Source organism: Fukomys damarensis, unplaced genomic scaffold (assembly GCF_012274545.1).
Source record: "Fukomys damarensis isolate Sample0158 unplaced genomic scaffold, DMR_v1.0_HiC HiC_scaffold_24, whole genome shotgun sequence".
In the NCBI taxonomy this organism is placed as follows: domain Eukaryota; kingdom Metazoa; phylum Chordata; class Mammalia; order Rodentia; family Bathyergidae; genus Fukomys; species Fukomys damarensis.
The window spans coordinates 68,378,778-68,396,659 of record NW_022900936.1 but is presented as its reverse complement, the minus strand read 5'-3'; the positions used below and the strand labels follow the sequence as shown (position 1 = coordinate 68,396,659).

Here is a 17,882-nt window from a genome sequence, read left to right as displayed (position 1 = left end):
GTAGCGGTCTAAGCTTTAGGGTTGGTGGAGACTAGAGATCTGCTAAAGTTTGCGATGCATTCTTTATTAGTTACGAGGTTGTTAGGTTGGATACAAAAGTTACGGTAAATGGCTATTACAGGGACTGAAATAGCCCAAGATAATTTTGGCCATCGACCTACAACATTCCATCTCTCCACAGTCATGGTGTGCTAGTCAGCCAAGGTCAAGGAGCCTGTAGGATCTTTCATACAGGTGTGGCTTTTTCAGAAAACCTCAGTTCACAGTGGTACATTGGTATTGTCTGTCATCTTAGGGTGGCTCAAACAAACACTAGCAGTTGTCCTTCATGGCATGATGTTATTTAGATGTAATGGGGACGCAGCTCAGATGCTTGCCTGGTGTGTGCAAGGCCCCGGGTCCCATCCCCAGTGTCGCAGTGAGCCAGCCAGCCAGTCATTCAGTACAACAGTGACCATTCCTGTAGGCACTGTTGGAAGGGCTGTAAGTTTGGGTGACGTTAGGCATATTGCTGCCATAAGCAGTGCAAATATCAGGGTTTGGTAAGCCGACCAGGAAATGGCCAGTTTCTGAGCTTCTCATCTTTTTGTGGTGGGGGTACCGGGGATTGAACTCAGAACCTTGTACTTGTGAGGCAGGCGGTGGCACCACTGAGCTAAATCCCTGGCCCTCTGAGCTTCTGTCTTAAAGGAAATTTCTGGGTCACTTTCTGAACTGTTTTTTCAACCACAGAGCACAAGCCCTCCCTGTGTGAGTCACACCGTTATGGTTATTTGTAAAAGAACCCAAGACTTGCTGCTTTGTAGTGGCTCAGTCTGTGTGACCTGGTGTATGGTCCCTGAGAGGAGGACAGGGGTTACTCCCCATGGAGGAAGCCTCAGAGGGCTGGCAGTTTCCTTAACCTACAGTGGCTAACAGTGATCAGGGGACTTCGTATACAGTGTCTGATCTTCACAGCGGCTCTCACATAGGTGATGACACACCCTGGGGACTGAACCCAGGGCTGTTGCACTGACCTGCATCCCAGACCTTTTAAAATTTTTTATCCTGAGACAGGATGTTGCTAAAGCGCTTAGTTGCCCAGGCTGGTCTTGGACTTAAGATTCTTCTGCCTTAACCCTCAGAGTGCTAGGGTCATAGGTGTGTGCCACCAAGCTTAGCCAACACACCTTTTTTACTGGTGACAGTCTGAGCTGCAGAGATATAAAGTGCCTTGTTCAAGGCCACACAGGGTTTGAATCTGCACTGAGGCCGTCTCCTTTAGACTGTGCTACCTGTTGCCATGTGGACTCTCTAGCACCTTTCCCAAGTGGTGGATTACTAACCAGGTTACTCTGAGCGTAGGAGTCACGGTGGCTAAGCCCTTACTTGCATTTGTGCTGAGTTGCAATGTCTTTGTTAGGAACCTGCTTTAAATCCTCTTTTGCTTCCCTGTGACTTGCAGGCCTGATCCAAGTTCTAAGGCCCTTCCTGCCTGTTTCTTCCCTTACCTTCTCAGCACTTTCTTTCACCAGAGGGAACTTCTGGGGGCGCGGGCCCAGGGCTCCACCTGATGATGCCCTGTGATCTCCCATGCTCCTCCTTCTCCTCCAGGGCCTGCCCAACATTATTTCCTTCCCTTCACTAGCAAGATGTGTACAGTGGGAAAGCTTACCTGGTTTCCTCTCAAATCCAACTGTCCATCTGTTCTTGTGTCCATCTCTCCACCCACCTGGCCATCCACTTATTTGATATGAGGATAGAAGCCCTCTGTACTGAGCTATTGTGGCAGGGTTTTCTCTCTTTCCTTCCTTGTGGTACCCCGTACCCAGAAGGCGTCTAACACATGTAATTGGTCAATAAATGTTAGTTGAAGGATTTTCCTGCATAGCTGTTTATTGCATTTGGGCCACGACTGTCTCCTCATACTCTGAATTCCTTCATCAGCGTTTATGACCTCTTAATAGGTGATTTGTTTTCACCCCTCTTGCTACCTAAAAATCATCATCATTTTGAGGAACTAAACTGTCTTACTTGCCTTGGCATCCTCAGAATCTGTCTAAGGATCTGGCTGAAATTCATTTTTGATAAGAGGCCTGTTAAGCAGACTGAATTAAAAAGCCAGAGTTTAAACCTAGCTTTAAACCTTGCTTGCCTCTTCATTTCTCATGTATGAAATGAGGGTGGCGCATCCCACCCTCCAGCACTGCTGGGTGTGCAGAGAGAAGCACACAGTGGGCAAAGGAAGGGTTGCTAAACTCCTCTGCCTCTTGCGCAGCAGCCGAGTTATCCAGGAAACCACTGGGCATTTCCCGTGAGATGTGGCCGGTGGGGTCTGGAGGGGAGGACCCAATGTTAAATTTCTTCCCCTCTCGTGCTAGTTCTCCCTGGAATCTGACCTCCTGGCACTGATGGTGAAGAAGGTTATCTTGAGCAGATCACTGCCCCAGCCTGGCTCCCTGTACCCCACTGGGCTCCCTCTGTGCTTAAGCAGAGCCACAGTCTTGGCTGCAGACCTTCCTGTGATGCTGCCCTGGGAGGCAGATGCCCTTCTGCTCTGAGTTGAGCTTCCTTCAGGACATGATTGTGCCTCTGAGAACTGGACCTGGAGTGCCAGGAGTGGTTTGATCCTCTACTGCTTAGAATAAGCACAGCTGGTGCCTTTTTGATCCTATCCTGGGAGGCATCCCAGGGGTAAGGGATCCACAGAGAGCAGGTAATGGGGAAGTCCGCTGAGGGCTGCTGCTCGGCCAGCCAGCAGGGGCCAGGTCCCTAACAGGGTCTCTGCCTTCTCTCTGCCTGGATCCCAGAGCACAGTTCCCAGAGTTCAGGGCCCAGCCAGCTCTTCAAGGCACACCTGTGGAGAATTGTGTGGATGCTTTCATGGCAAGGACCAGGGTGGCCCACATTCTTTTTGTCCCCATTTTCTGTCTGAAACTCGGCTGCATTGCTGCCTCTGACTGCAGTGAGAATGGGGAGACCTGCTCAGCCAGGTGCCAGGAATGAAAAGAGCAAGTTAGGTGGACCAGTAGCCTGTGACGTAGACACGCAGGTCAGTGCCAATGTGGAAGGCCACCTGAGGGGTCGGCGCCCCTGGAGAGCACAGAAGGCACAATTCCTGGCTGCTGTGGAGCCCAGGAGGAGGTGGAGGACTGGGTTAGGCCTGGCCACCTATATGAGTGGGGCCTAAGGTGGTTTGGATGCTCAGGAAGAGGCTGCTGAGGCAGGTGGAGTCCTGGCCCTTGAAGTGGATGTGAGTGAAGGACTTGGGGGCACTAGAGGTGGTGGGAGGGGAAGAGGGAGGCAGAGGAGAGGCCGGAAAGCAAGACAGCCTTCTGCGGAAGGCTGGTATAGGAGGTATAGTGACGACACTGTATTTTCCTTTGAGTTGGGGAGGAAATGAAAAACCAGTGTTGAGTCCAACTCACAGTAAAATATCCATTCTTTTAAGAGAACAACTCTTAGTGCTTGGACCAAATGAACAGAATAACCTTGGCCTGCTGCAGATGGATGCCTCATAGATATTTGTTGAGTGAATTAAATGAACCGACTGAAAGCTGGCAGAGGGACTTTGTCCCCAGGCAGGGAGTGTGCAGGGCAGCGTGTTGCTGGCACACAGCACCCGCTTGGGTTTGTCATCTGTTACCCTCCTTTTAGATCCTCTCGGACTCTGCCAGCAGGCGCAGCCTCGGCCGGTCGGGGCCTGACTGCTGTGTGCAGTGAGAGGCGATGCAGGCAGCCAGCTCCCACAGGGGCTCTCCACCCACCTGCAGTTTGTTCTTCCTCCACACCCAGGAACCCCTCCTGCTGGGCCCTTCTTCCAGGGCCTGGAGGTCTCCTATTCCACCCCGCTTTAAAGAACAGAAACTTGTTCTTCACCTAAAACGACCGTCCACATCTTGCTGGAGTTTCAGTTTTGGTAGCAGTTTGCCGGTGTGTTCACAGGAGGACCTGGACGCATGAGCCTTCAGGCCCCACCACCAAGCTGCCCTGCGCACTGTGACTGTGGGGAAAAGGATTTGTTTTCTGGTGGTACTGGGGATTGAACCTAGGACCTGGGCGCTGAGCTAAACCCCAGCCCATTTTGATTTTTTATTTTGAGACAGACTCTCTCTAAGTCTCTTGAGTTGCACAGGCTATGCTCAAACTCGTGACCCTCCTGCCTCAGCCTCCTAGAGTGCTGGAATTACACACTTGTGACACCATGCCTGGCCAGGAAAGAGGTTTTAGTGAACATGTACAGGGAGGCAGGTGTTACTATGGTCTAATAAGTAGTAACTGCATTGTGTCTTCTTGCCGGGTGACAAGAGGAAGGCTAGTACATTGGCGTACAACAAATCCAAACACCAGTGCTGGTGCTAAAGCTACATAATTGAACACACCTCCCTTCCCTTTCTTTTGCTGTTACCATAGTGTCAAAAGCCACCAGAGTAGCTGGGCACAGTGGCGTGTGCCTATAACCCCAGAACTCTGGCAGTCTGAAGCAGGAGGATTGCAAATTGGGAGCCCAGCATGGGCAGTTTAACAATATAGTGAGAAACTGTCTTAAAATAAAAAACAAAAAACCAAAAAATTAAAAAAAAATACAAAAAAAGAAAAAAAAAAAGGTTGGAGATTTAGCTCAGTGAGAGACCCTGGGTTCAATCTCCAGGACCCCCCCCACACACACGCACACACACACACGCATGCACACATGCACGCACACAGACCAACAAAAGTCACTGTGGATGCTTCAAGTTCCTGTTATGTTTCTATTCTTGGCCACTTGCCTATAACTCGGGCCTGTGTAAGTCTGCGAAGACTTGGGAAACTCATTTATGGGTTGAAGACTCTGTGGCCCCACAGCACCAAGGGCCCTGAGCAATCGCTGTGGCCTGTTAGAAGCCTGTTCTGAAGCTTGTGTCCAGTTGTCCCTGTTGAAATGAGAATCCTTCCACCCTTTCTGTAGGAGACCAGGCCACTCTGTATCAAGAGGATATCCCTCGAGTTTGGTAGGTGGCAGGATCATTTTTGCTCTTGGGGCAGCAGAGAAGCACTACACTAAAAGGCAGGGAGTCCAGGTCCATCACTTCCTGCCGCAGAGTCTGCAGGAACCTTCAGGCCCATCAGTTCCTGCCGTGGAATCTCCAGGAGCCTTGGCTGAGACAGAAGCACAAAACCGAGCCCAGGCTGCTGGGGCCAGACGACTCCAGCTTCTCGGTCAGCCTGAGGTCTGCAGACCTCTGGTTCCAGTGGAAGAGGGCTGAGCCTGAGATGTGCTTGGAATGTGCTGAGTTCTAACATCTGGAGAGGCCTGGAGCTCGTAGGACATTGCACATCCAGATGCCATGGGAGGGGGATTTTCTTCATCATGAATTTTTCTCCAAGCGTTTATAATTGGAGGCATCTGTGTTCATTGAATGTGGAGTTTAGAAATGTGGCTACTGGATCGGGGATTTAGCTCAGTGGTGCCACTGCCTGCCTTGCAGCAGCCACAAGGTCCTGAGTTCAGTCCCTGGTACCAAAAAAAAAAGAAAGAAAGAAAAGAAATGTGGCTAATGAGATGTTCTCTTGATTTGTATTATTTGTGCACTGGGAATATCATAAACATCAGATGATATGCCCCTTGTCTCTGTGGTTTTGATTTCCTCTTTCTAAATATGCATTTGTCCTTGTTCAGAATTAAAATATCTATAAAGGAGTGAAGTGGAGTGGAGAGATGCTCTTGAGCTTGGGGGTTGACACTCTGCAGCACACTCTGTCTGTTTCTTGGGCAACAGGAACCTAAGGGTAGAATCAGCTGAGGCTGCTTTGGGCTGTGCCGGAAAGATGTCCGCTCCTAGGGGAAGCCCCTGTTGGGGTAGCTGCCTTTCTCCCCAAAGCTCTTCAGGCCCACTGTGCCCAGTAATGCCTTGGCTGGCAACTCTGAGGCCCTACAGCTGGGACAGTGGCCAGCCTCGACTGGGCCTGCCCCAAGCTGCAGCGGCCAGGCTTTATGGATGGGAAGGAGGTGACACCCTGGCAGTGGCGACAGATGGCACTGAGAAGAAACCGCATTTGGCCTGCATGGCATCCTGCGCTGTCCTTGGCTGTGTGAAGCAGGAGCTGCTGAAAGGGGCCTCACTCGTGCTGTCATGTCACTGACTTGATCGTAACTTCACCCTGAAGTTAGTTTCATGTGAACAGTAGTGGGTGACACAGCCAGCTTCCGGGAAGCCTGGTACCTCAGAGCCAAAGAGGGCACTGCCACCAGGACCTGGGAAATGAACAGGCCCCGAGCTGCTGTGGAGTGTAGCTGAGGACAGGGAGGGTGCCCCACTGAGGCTGCCTTTGACATGGACCTTGACCTGGACTTTATGGTCCCAGCATCTACCCTGGCCACCACTTGGTTCTTCAGCATGGACTGATACCACCTATTCAAAATCCTGTTGAAATTCCAGCTACTTGAGAGGCTGAGACAGGAGGATCACAAATGCTAGGTCAACCTGAGCAACTTAGGCCCTGTCTTTAAATAAACATTTAAAAATGGCTGGGGATAAGTGGCTCAGTGCTGGAGTAGTTGCCTAGCATGTGCAAGGGCCTGGGTCCAGTACCCAGCACTTGGTTGGGGGGTAATCCCACTGAGCAAGATGGGAAGCTTGGGTGAATCTCTACTATATACCGTTTGTCATATAAGAGGAACCATACAGTATTCCAGCTGTGTGCCTGACTTACTTAACTTAGTATTATGTTCTCAAGTTGCATCTACTTACCGACAGAGGCCTCAGATTTATCTTTTTTTGTGGCACCATAGTACTGCATCGTGTATAAATACATTGTCTTTATCCATTCACCTGTTGATGGACGTATGTGCTGTTTCCGAGATCTAGCTGTTTTGAATTGTGCTGCTGTAAACATGGGTATGTATGTATCCTTGTAATACGATGATTTTAATTCTTTTTGGGAAGATATCTAGAAGGGGGACAGCTGGAATTTCTAGTTTTAGCTTTTTGAGGAAATCCCACACTGATTTCCATAATGGCTGTACTAGTTTGCATTCCTACCAACAATGTAGCAGAGTTCTTTTTTCCCCTACATCCTCATCAGGGTTTGTTACTAGATTTTGTTTTTGTGTTTTTTTTTTTTTTTGGTACCAGAGATTGAACTTGGGTCCTTGTGCTTGTGAGGCGGGTGGTGGAACCACTGAGCTAAATCCCTGGCCCTATTACTAGATTTTTTTGATGATAGCCAAAGATGGGATCTTTGTTGTTTTAATTAGCATTTCTTTGGTGGACAGCAATGATGAGCATTTTTTCATATATTTATTGGCCATTTGTACTTCTGAGAAGTGACCATTCATTTCGTCTGCCCATTTTTTAATTGGATCTTTTTTTGGGGGGGGGGTCTGATTTTTTTGAGTTCTTTAAATGTTCTTGATGTTTGTCCTTTGTCCATTGAGTAGCTGGCAGATTTTTCCCCCCCATTCTATGGGTTGTCTCTTCACTTTGTTGTTTGCTTTGCTGTGCAAAAGATTTTTAATTTGATATGATCCTATTTGTTGATTCTTGGTATTATTTCTTAGGCCATTGGGGTTCTGTTCAGAAAGTCTTTGCCTAGAATTATGTCTTCAAGGGTTGTACCTATTTGTCTTCCAGCAGATTAAGTGTTTCGGTTTTAACATTTAGATCTTTGATTTATTTTGAGTTTAGTTTAGTTTAGTGCATTGTGAGAGATACGAGTTTAGACCAGTGGTGGTGAACCTGTGTGTAGCAGTGGATTGTTTGCATCATTGAAAGCTCTAAAATGGTTACCATTACTGGCCTAGATTCAGTCTTCTGCATGTGTGTATCCAATTTTCTGAGCTCCATTTGTTAAAGAGGCATCTTTCTTCCAATGCATGTTTTTGGCTCTTTTGTCAAAGATCAAATAGCTGCTGTGTGTGCCTGGATTTGTTCTGCTTCTGTCCTGTTCCACTGATCCACATGCCTGTTTGTGTGCCAGTACCATGCTGTTTTGATCATTGTCTTCAAGTTTGGGAATGTAATGCCACCTCTGCTTTTGGTATTCTGGGTCTCTTCTGATTCCATATAAATTTTAGGATTGTTTTCTCTAGCTCTGTGAGAAATGATGGTATTTTGATTGGGATTGCATTTGCATCTGTATAGCTTTAATGGAAGTGCTCTATAGCTGTTTTGATTATGTTGGTTCTGCCTAACCAGGAACAGGGACATGTTTCCATTTTCTGATGTCTTCAGTTTTCTTTTTCAGTCTGATGTCATTTTGATTGTAGAGGTCTTTTACTTTCTTAGGGTAATACCTAAGTATTTCATTTTTTAAATGCCATCATGAATGGTATTGTTTGCCTAATTGCTTTTACAGTGAGTTCATTATTAGTGTGTAGGGACACTATTGATTCTTGTGTGCTTATTTTGTGTACTGCTACACTGCTGAATGTAGTTATCAATTCTGGGCGTCTTTCGGTGGAGTTTTTTGTTTGGGTCATGTAAGTCAAGGATTATGTCATCTGCAAATATAATGTTTTGACTTTATGCTTTATCCGTGTCCGTTTTCTTTCTTTTTGTTGCCTAGTTGCTCTGACTAATGTTTGAACCATTGTGGCGATGACTTAGGTCCTGAATTTTGCAAAGATTCTAAGAGCGTCCCTTAGTGTTGGGCCAGCTGAAACCTTGGTGCAGGGTGCGTCCCTCTGACCTTTGTGCTTCTGCCGGCAGGCTGGCCTCTTGACTCAGCAGTCTGGGGACACTGACTCATCTGAGCTCTGGTGGAGTGCTGTGGAGGGAGAGGAAGGGGTCAGTGTCCTCGTCCCCCAGCCGTGGTGAGAGTCCAACCCGCTGGAGGAGAAGGTCTTACTTTCTGTACCACCAGGCACAGAGTGTCAAGAAAAGAGCCTGGGCTGGTTTCCTCATTAAAAACTCCTTTCCCTAAAAGTATATATGCAAGGACCATATTTTATAATAAAATAGATTATTTTATTTTAAAATCATTGCCTCAAATCCTGGTGTCCTAAATTAGGGGGAGGTGTTCAGATATAAAGCTTTTTCCAAAATCCAACTTAGGGACATAAAGATCATTCATATCGGTACAGACTCATCATATAAACTGCAATAAAGATAAAAACAAAAAATCTTCAATTCCTCTGCTTTAATATCCCATTTTCAGTTTTTCTTTTGAGTCCCCATGCAGCTATAATCTGTTTTCTTGATTTTTTCCTAGTATGAGTGTTTTGAACTTCCTGCTTAATTGTCTTCAAATCACTGTGTCATGACTGTAATGAAGTACTGTGGCATATTCTTACAATTTAGGGATTTAGGCTTATAAGACTGTGATATTATAAGTGATGTTGCAGTATGTGTCTTACGGGTCTTCACTTTGTTCTCCATTGTTCTCATGTAGTCAACTTTGAGGAAGTGGGTGTCATGTCGTGGGTCTCATGTATGCTGCTGTGTGGACCTTGATAGCTGGCTGTGCACAGTTCAGTACGTAAAAGCTGATGAATGAATTCAAAAGCTCAAAATCCACTCTTGAATGCGTGAACAAGGAATCTATATTTTTAAAAGTAATTTTTAGCTGGGGATGGTGGCACATGCCTGCAATCCCAGCTACTTGGGAGGCTAAGGCAGAAGGATCTCAAGTTTGAGACCAGCCTGGGGATTTAGTGAGACCCTGTCTCAAAATAAAAATGTGTTGGCAGGTAGCTCAGTGGTAGTTCAATGCCTAGTACTGCACACACACACACATCTACACATACTAATTAACTGTGTAAACTTTGACTATTTTAGGTTCTTTCTCTGGCTGATGAGGTAGACAGAAACATTTTGACTATCAAAATAATGATGAAACCAAACTTTTCTTTTCTCCTTTATTTCCTTTCCTTTCTTTTGGTGGTACTGGGGATTGGGCACAGAGCCTTCACACTGAGCTATACCCCCCAGCCCTTTTATTATGTTTTCCTTGATATAGTCTGGCTCAGTTGCCTAGGCTGGATTCAAATTCATAATCCTCCTGCCTCAGCCTCCCAGAATGCTGGGACCACAGACTTGCACCACCACACCCAGCTGAAACCAAACATTTTTATTAAGCACTAACAGTTCACAAATGCTTTCTTTTTTTTTTTTTGATACTGGGGATTGAACTCAGGGCCCTTGTGTTTGTGAGGCAGGTGGCGGAACCACTAAGCTAAATCCCCGGCCCTTACAAATGCTTTCTTATCCAGCAGCTCAGTTAATCCTCTTAATCTTCAGTATGTATTTGGAGTAGGGATTAGCACTGTCTCCAGTTCTAGCAATGAACAGATTATGGAGATTTGAGGCCACCTGGCCCAGATGTGCTGAGAGAAGCCTGACCACCTCCTGCTGTTCACCTCTTTCCCACCCAGGTCTTTGGCAGCTCCCGGTCAGTCACCTCCCGGTGTGACCTGAGGGCCAACCTCATCCAGAATGGCTGTGGCAGTGAGATCGAGAGCCCAACCAGCAGCACTCGGGTCCTGCGCAGTCTCCCTCTCAGCAGTGAGGGCTCTTCGGGCTCAGATGTCATTCAGATGGCACCGCAGGAGGTGGCTGTGAACCTCCGGCCTGGTGAGTCACCTCAGGATGGGACTGGCCCGTGGGAGGCAGGGCCTGTGCTGGGCTAGGCTGAGTCCAGAGCCTGGGGATAAAGTGGGGAAGGGAGGCTTTGAGTCCCAGATATAGAGTATAAGGCCTCCGGGTATGGATCATGCATGCAAGGCAAGTGAGCTACATCCACAGTCCTTTTTTTTTGGTTTATTGAGACAGAGTCTAGTTCAGGCTGACCTTGAAGTCACTGGGTAGCCCAGGCTGGCCTCAAACTCTCAATGATCCTCCTGACCCTCCAGCCTCAGCCTCCCGAGTGCTGGGATTATGGGAATGTGCCACCATGCTTGGCCCCATTCCTTTTTAAATTTATATTTAGGAACTGGCCGGTCAGTTGCCCGGTTGATCTTGGACTTGTAATTCTCCTACTGAGCCCCCACCCGCCGAAGCTAGGTTACAGCTGTGCACCACTGCAGCCGTGTGCACAGTTCGTTCACCGTATGGTCTCTCGTCGCCAGCTAAATCCCCAGGGCCCAAGCTTTTTTTTTTAACTCTTTATTTAGACACAGGGTCTCACTAAGTTTCTAAGTTGCCCAGGCTGGGCTCAAACTTTTGATCCTCTTGCTTTGGCCTCCCAGAGTGCTGGGATTACAAGTGTGCCTCACCACGCCTTACTTATTATTCTAGTTCTGTGGTTCTGGGCCATGTGCATTTCTGGAAAGAGCTCCCTGAGAGTAGACTCCGCCTAGGAGAGAGCTGGATGTCACACAATCAGTGCTGCTGCAGTTTAATGCAGGGGTGGCTGTGAGCAGAGAGGCTGTCTGGTCTCACTACCAACTAACTGGCTTTTAAAACAGTCCCACGGAAGAGTCGGGAGCAGTTTGAACAATGGTAAGTTGATGCACAGTTACATCTGTGGCGAAGCATTGTGATTCGTTTTCTGTTTTGGAAATAACACAGATAACATGATCCCGTGTTTATAGAAAATGTGGGTGCTGTCTGTGGCCATAGCACCCCGAAGGCACCCGATCTTGTCTGGTCTCAGGAACTAAGCAGGATTGGGCCTGGTTTGTACTTAGATGGGAGAAAATGTGGGTGCTCTGTGCAGGTCAAGCCTTGCAAGGTGTGGAGCCCAGTGCTGGGAGGTTGAGGTGATGGAGTGTGGGGCTGGCGGCCCTGTGAAGACCACCTGAGCTGTGAGGATGTTCAGTCTGCAGAAATGAAGCCCAGGCAGAGCCATTGAAAAGAAGCTCCAGAACCAAGCCCGGCATGGTGGCACACACCTGAAATCCCTCAGGAGGCTGAGATAGGAAGATTGCTGTGAGTTCAAGGCCAGCCTGGGCTACAGAGAGACCCTGTCTCAAAGTGGGAGGGTGGGCGCCAGAACAATTGTGAATGTTTCTAAATACAGGAGTGTGTGTGTGTGTGTGTGTGTGTGTATTGAACCCAGGGCCTGGCTCATAATACTGTTCTAGGCAAGTGTTCTACCACTGAGCTACATCCCCAGCTTCTAACTACAGAAATGCTCAAAACCAATAATGGCTGATAACATTTTGAAATTATAAGTTTAATATTTATAGAGAGGAATTCTGGGAAACCCCACTTATTTGGGCACAGGAAGGAATGCTGTACTGTACTTAGCAAAGTTTTTGGCGCACATATACTTGAGGGGAATTCCCCCGTTTCTGAGGATGACTTTCAGGTACGCAGGGACTGGTTTTTCCATTATGTACTTTCAGAAACGCTCCCTCACCCTGCCCCCGTACTTCATAATAGGTATTTGTTGAGTGAAATATAACACTTTGCCAGCCTTATACAAAGTAACCAGGGACAAGCCTCAGCATAACATGAAAGACACTTCAAGAGGGCCTGGCTGTTGTTCCAGGATAAGTCAGAGAGGGGAGGAGGAGGAAGAAGGGAGTGACGGGGATATAAAAGAGGGAGGGAGTAGGAGGTGGGGTCAGGGAGGCATCCTTCTTTGAACAGAATTTTTTAAAACTGAGAAATAATTCACATCCCATAAAATACACCATTTTAAAGTGATTACTATATTAGGAAAATTATATAAATATCACCACTATCTAATTCCACAACATTTTTGTTTTGTTTTGTTTTTGGTACCAGGGATCAAACTCGGGCTTGCAAGGCAGGCAGCGGAATCACTGAGCTAAATCCCCAGCCTCCACCACATTTTTGTCACCCCATGAAGAAACCCAGTACCCAGTAACAGTTGTTCCTTACCTTACCAGCCCCTGTTTTTCTCAGCCCCTGGCAGCCACTAATCCACTTGCTGTCTTTGTGATTTTTGTCCATGGAAACATTTCCTCTACATCCTGTCACATGTGAGTGTGTGGCCGGGTACTCATCCATGTTGTAGGATGTGTCTCGTCCTTTTTATGGCCAAGTAATACTCCATTTTGCACATTTAGTTATACCACGTTTCAGTTGATGGGCATTTAAAGCTGTTTCCACTTTGGGACAATAATGAAATTTCATGTACAAGTTTTTATGAGGATATATGTTTTCAGTAATCTTGGATATATAGCTAGGAGTGGAATTGCTGGAAAATACACTAATTCTATATTTAACTTTTTAAAGAAGTGCCATATTTTATGCAGGATTTGGTATGAAAACGGGATCATATTTTCCATTTTATTTCAATACTGGAAACTATATGTCAGGATAAGAACTTTTAAAAAATAATCCCTAACAAACATAAAATCCTTAAGACATAAACTTTAACGTAAGCCTTACTGAGATGGTCAAAAGCTAGAGATGGCTTTGAGACACTGGGATAATTAGAAAGGGTTTCTTAAAATCATTGTTTGCTTCAATCTCTAGGCCCCTTAAAAGTGATCTTTGCTTGTTAGCTTTTTTTTTTTTCATTTTAAACTTTCTTTTGAAATAATTTTAGACTCACAGAGTTGTAGAAATGCTGCTGAGATTCTCCACGTGTCTCAGCTGTTCCCAGGGATAACGGCAGAGGTGACTAGAGAATGTTCTTGAGACCAGGACACCGACACTGGCACAGCAGTGCTGGTGAAGACCCTGTCCCTGTGCGTTTCTCCCAGCCCCTTTTTAAGGGCTGTTCTCCCCACTCCTGGGAGGGGCTGGGACTCACCAGACTGACAGTGCACCTGCTGATGAATGCGTGAGGGATTATGTAAAAGGAAACTGCAGACATGGTGCCTAGGCAGCAGACACCGTGAGGCCACTGTGTCTTCAGATGGGTGCTTTGTGACACCCAGACTCTGTCTAGAGTCACTGCAGTATTCTGAGGTGGGGGTGGGGTGCAGCAGCCTGTTCCAGATCAGGGAAGAAATTCTGTGGTCCTAGGTCTGGATTTCATTTCGGGAAATTAAATTAAATTTCATGAAATACCTCCTACTGTAGTGAGCAGAGGAGCTGGAAGTTCATTTTAAAAGGTGGGCACCAGGGCCTTAATTCCCTCCTCAGCTATGTTGCGTAGTTGATTTTTATGTTTCCTTTGTTTCCGTTTCTTGCACTGAAGGGTAATTCTAGGGATTCAAAAGCCAGTCACAATTGTTTGGGGATGACAGGACTTTATCTGCTGAAAACTACTTTGTTTTAACTACTTCGTGGTTTAAAAAAAAATCAGTCTTCAACATTCCTGCTGGAATTCTGTACTCACTCTCTAGAAGTGTTTGTCATCTGATGCCTTTTACTTTTTACTGAAGGGAAGAAAGCATTACAAATACATTTCAGGTGCCCTGCTAGTCGATACTTGATCTCAGCACGAGGAACTGTGCTTACTAGCTGAGCAGTGGCAGAAATTCTGGGCAAACTGTAGTTGAGCCGGGTGCTTTGAAACAGAAATCATAAGGCATGAGAGGAACCTGGTGAGACACATCTTCCCAGGTGCAGGGGATCCACTGCTCTTTGGAGTTTGCTTTATCCTGCACCTCTGAACCCACCGTTGGCCCGAGGCAGGGATTACTGGAACAGCCCCAGATAGAAGAGGTGTGAGCCCCCGTAGAGGTCCTCAGTGGGGGGAAGCAGCAGGGAGTGACAGACAGATCCAGGCACGAGGCCTGGGATGGTGCTGTCAGACTGGCACAGTCCAGCCCTGCTGATGGAGGTGAGAGGGACTTTGCACCCCACTGGGCACACAGGAGGGCACAGGTTGCAAGTTTCAGGTGGTGTGGGAGGAGAGTGGCTGACTGGAAAGGGTGGAATGTAGCAGGGGTGTGGCTCTGGAGGTGGACCCAAGATGGGAAGAGGGCCCAATCTCCCCACCTGCTGGGCTACTGATGCTGGAGGCTCCCCTGCTGGAGGTCAGGGTGCTGGCAGCCTAGGCTGGTCCATCCCCTGAAACCTACTGTCCAGGCACACTACTTTGCCAACATCCTTTCAGGAGTTCATGCCATTTAAAACCAAGCTTTGTAAAGGTGGCAGTAAACCCTTCTGAACATGAATGATGCTACCTTCAATCTTACGTCCTTCCCTTTCTAGAGAACAGGAAGAAATACTCCTTTTCAATATGTGGAGCTTGTGTGTGTGTGTGTGTGTGTGTGTGTGTTTTCTTGACGATGATCATTCAGTTTCTCTTAGAATTTAATGCCAAGAGGTTTCTCACTTCTGGGCGGGGGATGTGGCCAGTGGTTATGTGTTTGCTTAGCAAGCATGTGGTCTTGGGTTCAGCCTCCAACACTGAAAAATAAAAATAGAAAGAAAACAATTTCTCATTTCCCAGTAGATAACCCTCCCAGCAGAAGGACATATATATTCATATCTTACTTCCCTCTTTGCCTTAAGTCTGGAACATCTAGAGTTAAATGTATATGCCCAGGACTATAGTTAATCAAACTCAAGTTTCTGGAAGAATTTTTTCTTTTTTTATCCCTACAGGAAATTGTTTGAATAATTGACTTTTGGCAGAATTGAATTATATATTGTATGTGATCTCATTTAGTCCCCACACTGATTAATATCCTCTCTATTTTACTGAAGCAGAAATTGAGCAGCAGTTTTCAAGGAACGTGAGGTCTTCTGACCCTTTGGGGGCCAGCCCTGGACTTGACCTCAGCTCTTCAAGCCTAGTGTTGCTTCTGTCCCAAAGAAAGGCCTCCTGGCCCTCTGAATCCAAGCCAGTTCCCTACTTCCAGGTCCCATACGTATTCATCAGCTACAGAAAGGCAGAAGTGGATCTAGATGAAAGAAGGTGCGGTAGAAGCTTTTTGGGGAGGCGGACAGGGATCGGAAAATGTAGGAGACGCTGCAAAGGTCATGGAATTGAGTGGAAGGTTGTGATTGCAGGTTTATTCCATCCTGGTCTGTGGTCCATGCAGAGCCCGAGGTTCTGCCTTCCCGGACTCCTCCCTCTTGCTCACCCACTGAGACCTGGCACCCAGAGGGCCCTGTCTGCCTGATCCGAGCCAGAGCCACACGGCAGCAGTCCAGAACTCACCCTGGAAGAAGTCTCGAACATTCTTGTGTTTGAGTCAGACTCTGATGGTTTTTAAAAATAGGCTCCTACCAACCAGCAACTCAAAACTTCATCAATCTTGAGGCAGCTAGAATAATACATGCAAAAACAAGTCAGGGAAGCAGGCATGGAGCTGTGACTGCAGGTAGTAATTAGAGTAATTGTACTTCATTTGTGCAAGCCTTTATCTGTATTTCTCGTCCACACAAGTGCAAGAAGCTTCAGTCAGTGCCACGGGCACCACTGCTATTTACATTTCACATTTAAAGAAACAGGCTCTGGTTGCATCCCTAAAGGAGGGATAGAGCTGGAACTTGAACTAAAGTCTTTCGACTGCTGGATTATTCTTCCTGGTCTAGCTCCCCTGTTGGCCGTGGGAGAAGAGCACAGAGGAGTTCTCTGTCCCTCGAGTGCCTGCTGAGTGCCAAAGCCTTCCCCTGCTGGCTGTCAGCTAGAGGCGAGTGATTGGCTTCTCTGAGAATTGGCTGTGGCCAATCGGGAGTAAAGGCTGCTTGGGCGGTTGCAGGTCCAAACAGACAGAAAGCATACCCCTGTTTGAAGTGCACACGGGCAGTTCTGCCCTGGGGTCAACAGGGTAGGTGTTGGTACTCATAAAAGATGAATAAGCCTGGGGCAGATCGAACTGCCTGGCATGAGTTGAACCCTGAAGTTGCTCTGGATGATTTGTTTGTAGGAATTGTGAAGAGATTTAGGGAGCATTACCCTGGTGTGGGCCCTCCAGCAATTGAACTGCCTTGACGTGGGCCTCTCTAGACCCTGCAAGGCAGCAGAGGCTCCCCTCTCAGGCACTGGTTTGTCTCCTATTCCCCTCAGAGTTAATTCCCATCTGCTTCTATGTGGGCTTTCTTATTATAGAACTGGAAATCATTTTCTCTTTCTTGTAGCTGGTAGACAAATCTGGTTTTCTTTTTCTGTTCTTTTGATGTTGCTGTTTTTTCATTTTTAAAAAATGAAACAAAAAATTGTCTCCCATCTTCCTGTATTTACTATATTTATACTTTAATTTATGTTTTCTTTTGGGAAGTACTAAGCATTGAACACAGGGCCTTTGCACTGAGCTACATCCTCAGGTCCTTTTTTTTTTTTTTATTTCAAGACAGGGTCTCAGTAAATTCCCGAGTTGCCTAGGCTGAGCTCAAACTTGTGATCCTGCTGCCTTAACCTCCCAGAGTGCCTGGAGGGCACATGTATCCCACCACACCCAGTTTATACGTGTAATTTCTGATGACAATGAGTTGTGTCTATCATTTCCCCTAGTGCTAAATACTGTTGTCTGGTGAATGGCTGAAGAGACTGTACAAGTAAAGACTGGTGAGATAGCACAGGCCTACCTATGTTTTCCCTTTGAAGTATTTTAAGTAATTATCTTTGTTACTTGCCTTCCCTCTGTCTTCCCCACCTAGTTCTTACTCATGTCTGTACCCCACCCTCTCCCAGTATTGGAGCGTGAACCCAAGGCCTTCACACTGAGCTACGTATCTAGCCCTCTTTTTGTCTGAGACTGGGTCTCTCTAAAGCTGCTTAGGCTAGGCTCGAACTTGCCATTCTCCTGCCCCAGCCTCCCAGAGTGCTGGGGGCATAGGCATGTACCATCACACAAGGACCGTGCCCTCTTTTGTTAGTTCCTTCCTTGCTGGCAGTTGCACACCCATATTCCCCACTGGTCTGGGTCTTCCTCTGGTGTGTGGTTGATGGGCTGCTCCCCAACACACTTTGCTGAAGTGAAATTGTCTGGCTCACCGTCTCCCAGATGCTGAGCAAACAGAACGCCTTAGTTGAGGAGCCTGGTTGTTGCAGGGCTTCCTTGGAAACACTGAGCCGAGTGTTTGGGCAGAAGAATCCAGGACTTCGCCCTCTGCATCATCTTTCCTTTAGGTCCGCTGCTTCCAGGAGAACACTTCTTCTGG

The 17,882-nt window shown here is 47.1% G+C and overlaps 1 protein-coding gene and 1 long non-coding RNA gene across 2 annotated transcripts in view; one reads left to right on the top strand and one right to left on the bottom strand.

Annotated features, from left to right (window-relative positions):
* The window catches only part of Itgb5 (integrin subunit beta 5), a 91,038-nt gene that overhangs the window by 678 nt on the left and 72,478 nt on the right, over nt 1–17,882 (top strand). The window contains exon 2 of the mRNA XM_033755966.1: nt 10,334–10,532. Within this exon, the coding sequence (XP_033611857.1) occupies nt 10,334–10,532 (199 nt within the window). The remainder of the gene's footprint in view (nt 1–10,333; nt 10,533–17,882) is intronic.
* Nucleotides 15,063–17,789, bottom strand: LOC104858131. Its single transcript, XR_779073.1, has 3 exons — nt 17,716–17,789; nt 15,937–16,042; nt 15,063–15,179 (listed from the first exon to the last, which is right to left on the bottom strand). It is a non-coding gene; the product is annotated as an uncharacterized LOC104858131 (long non-coding RNA).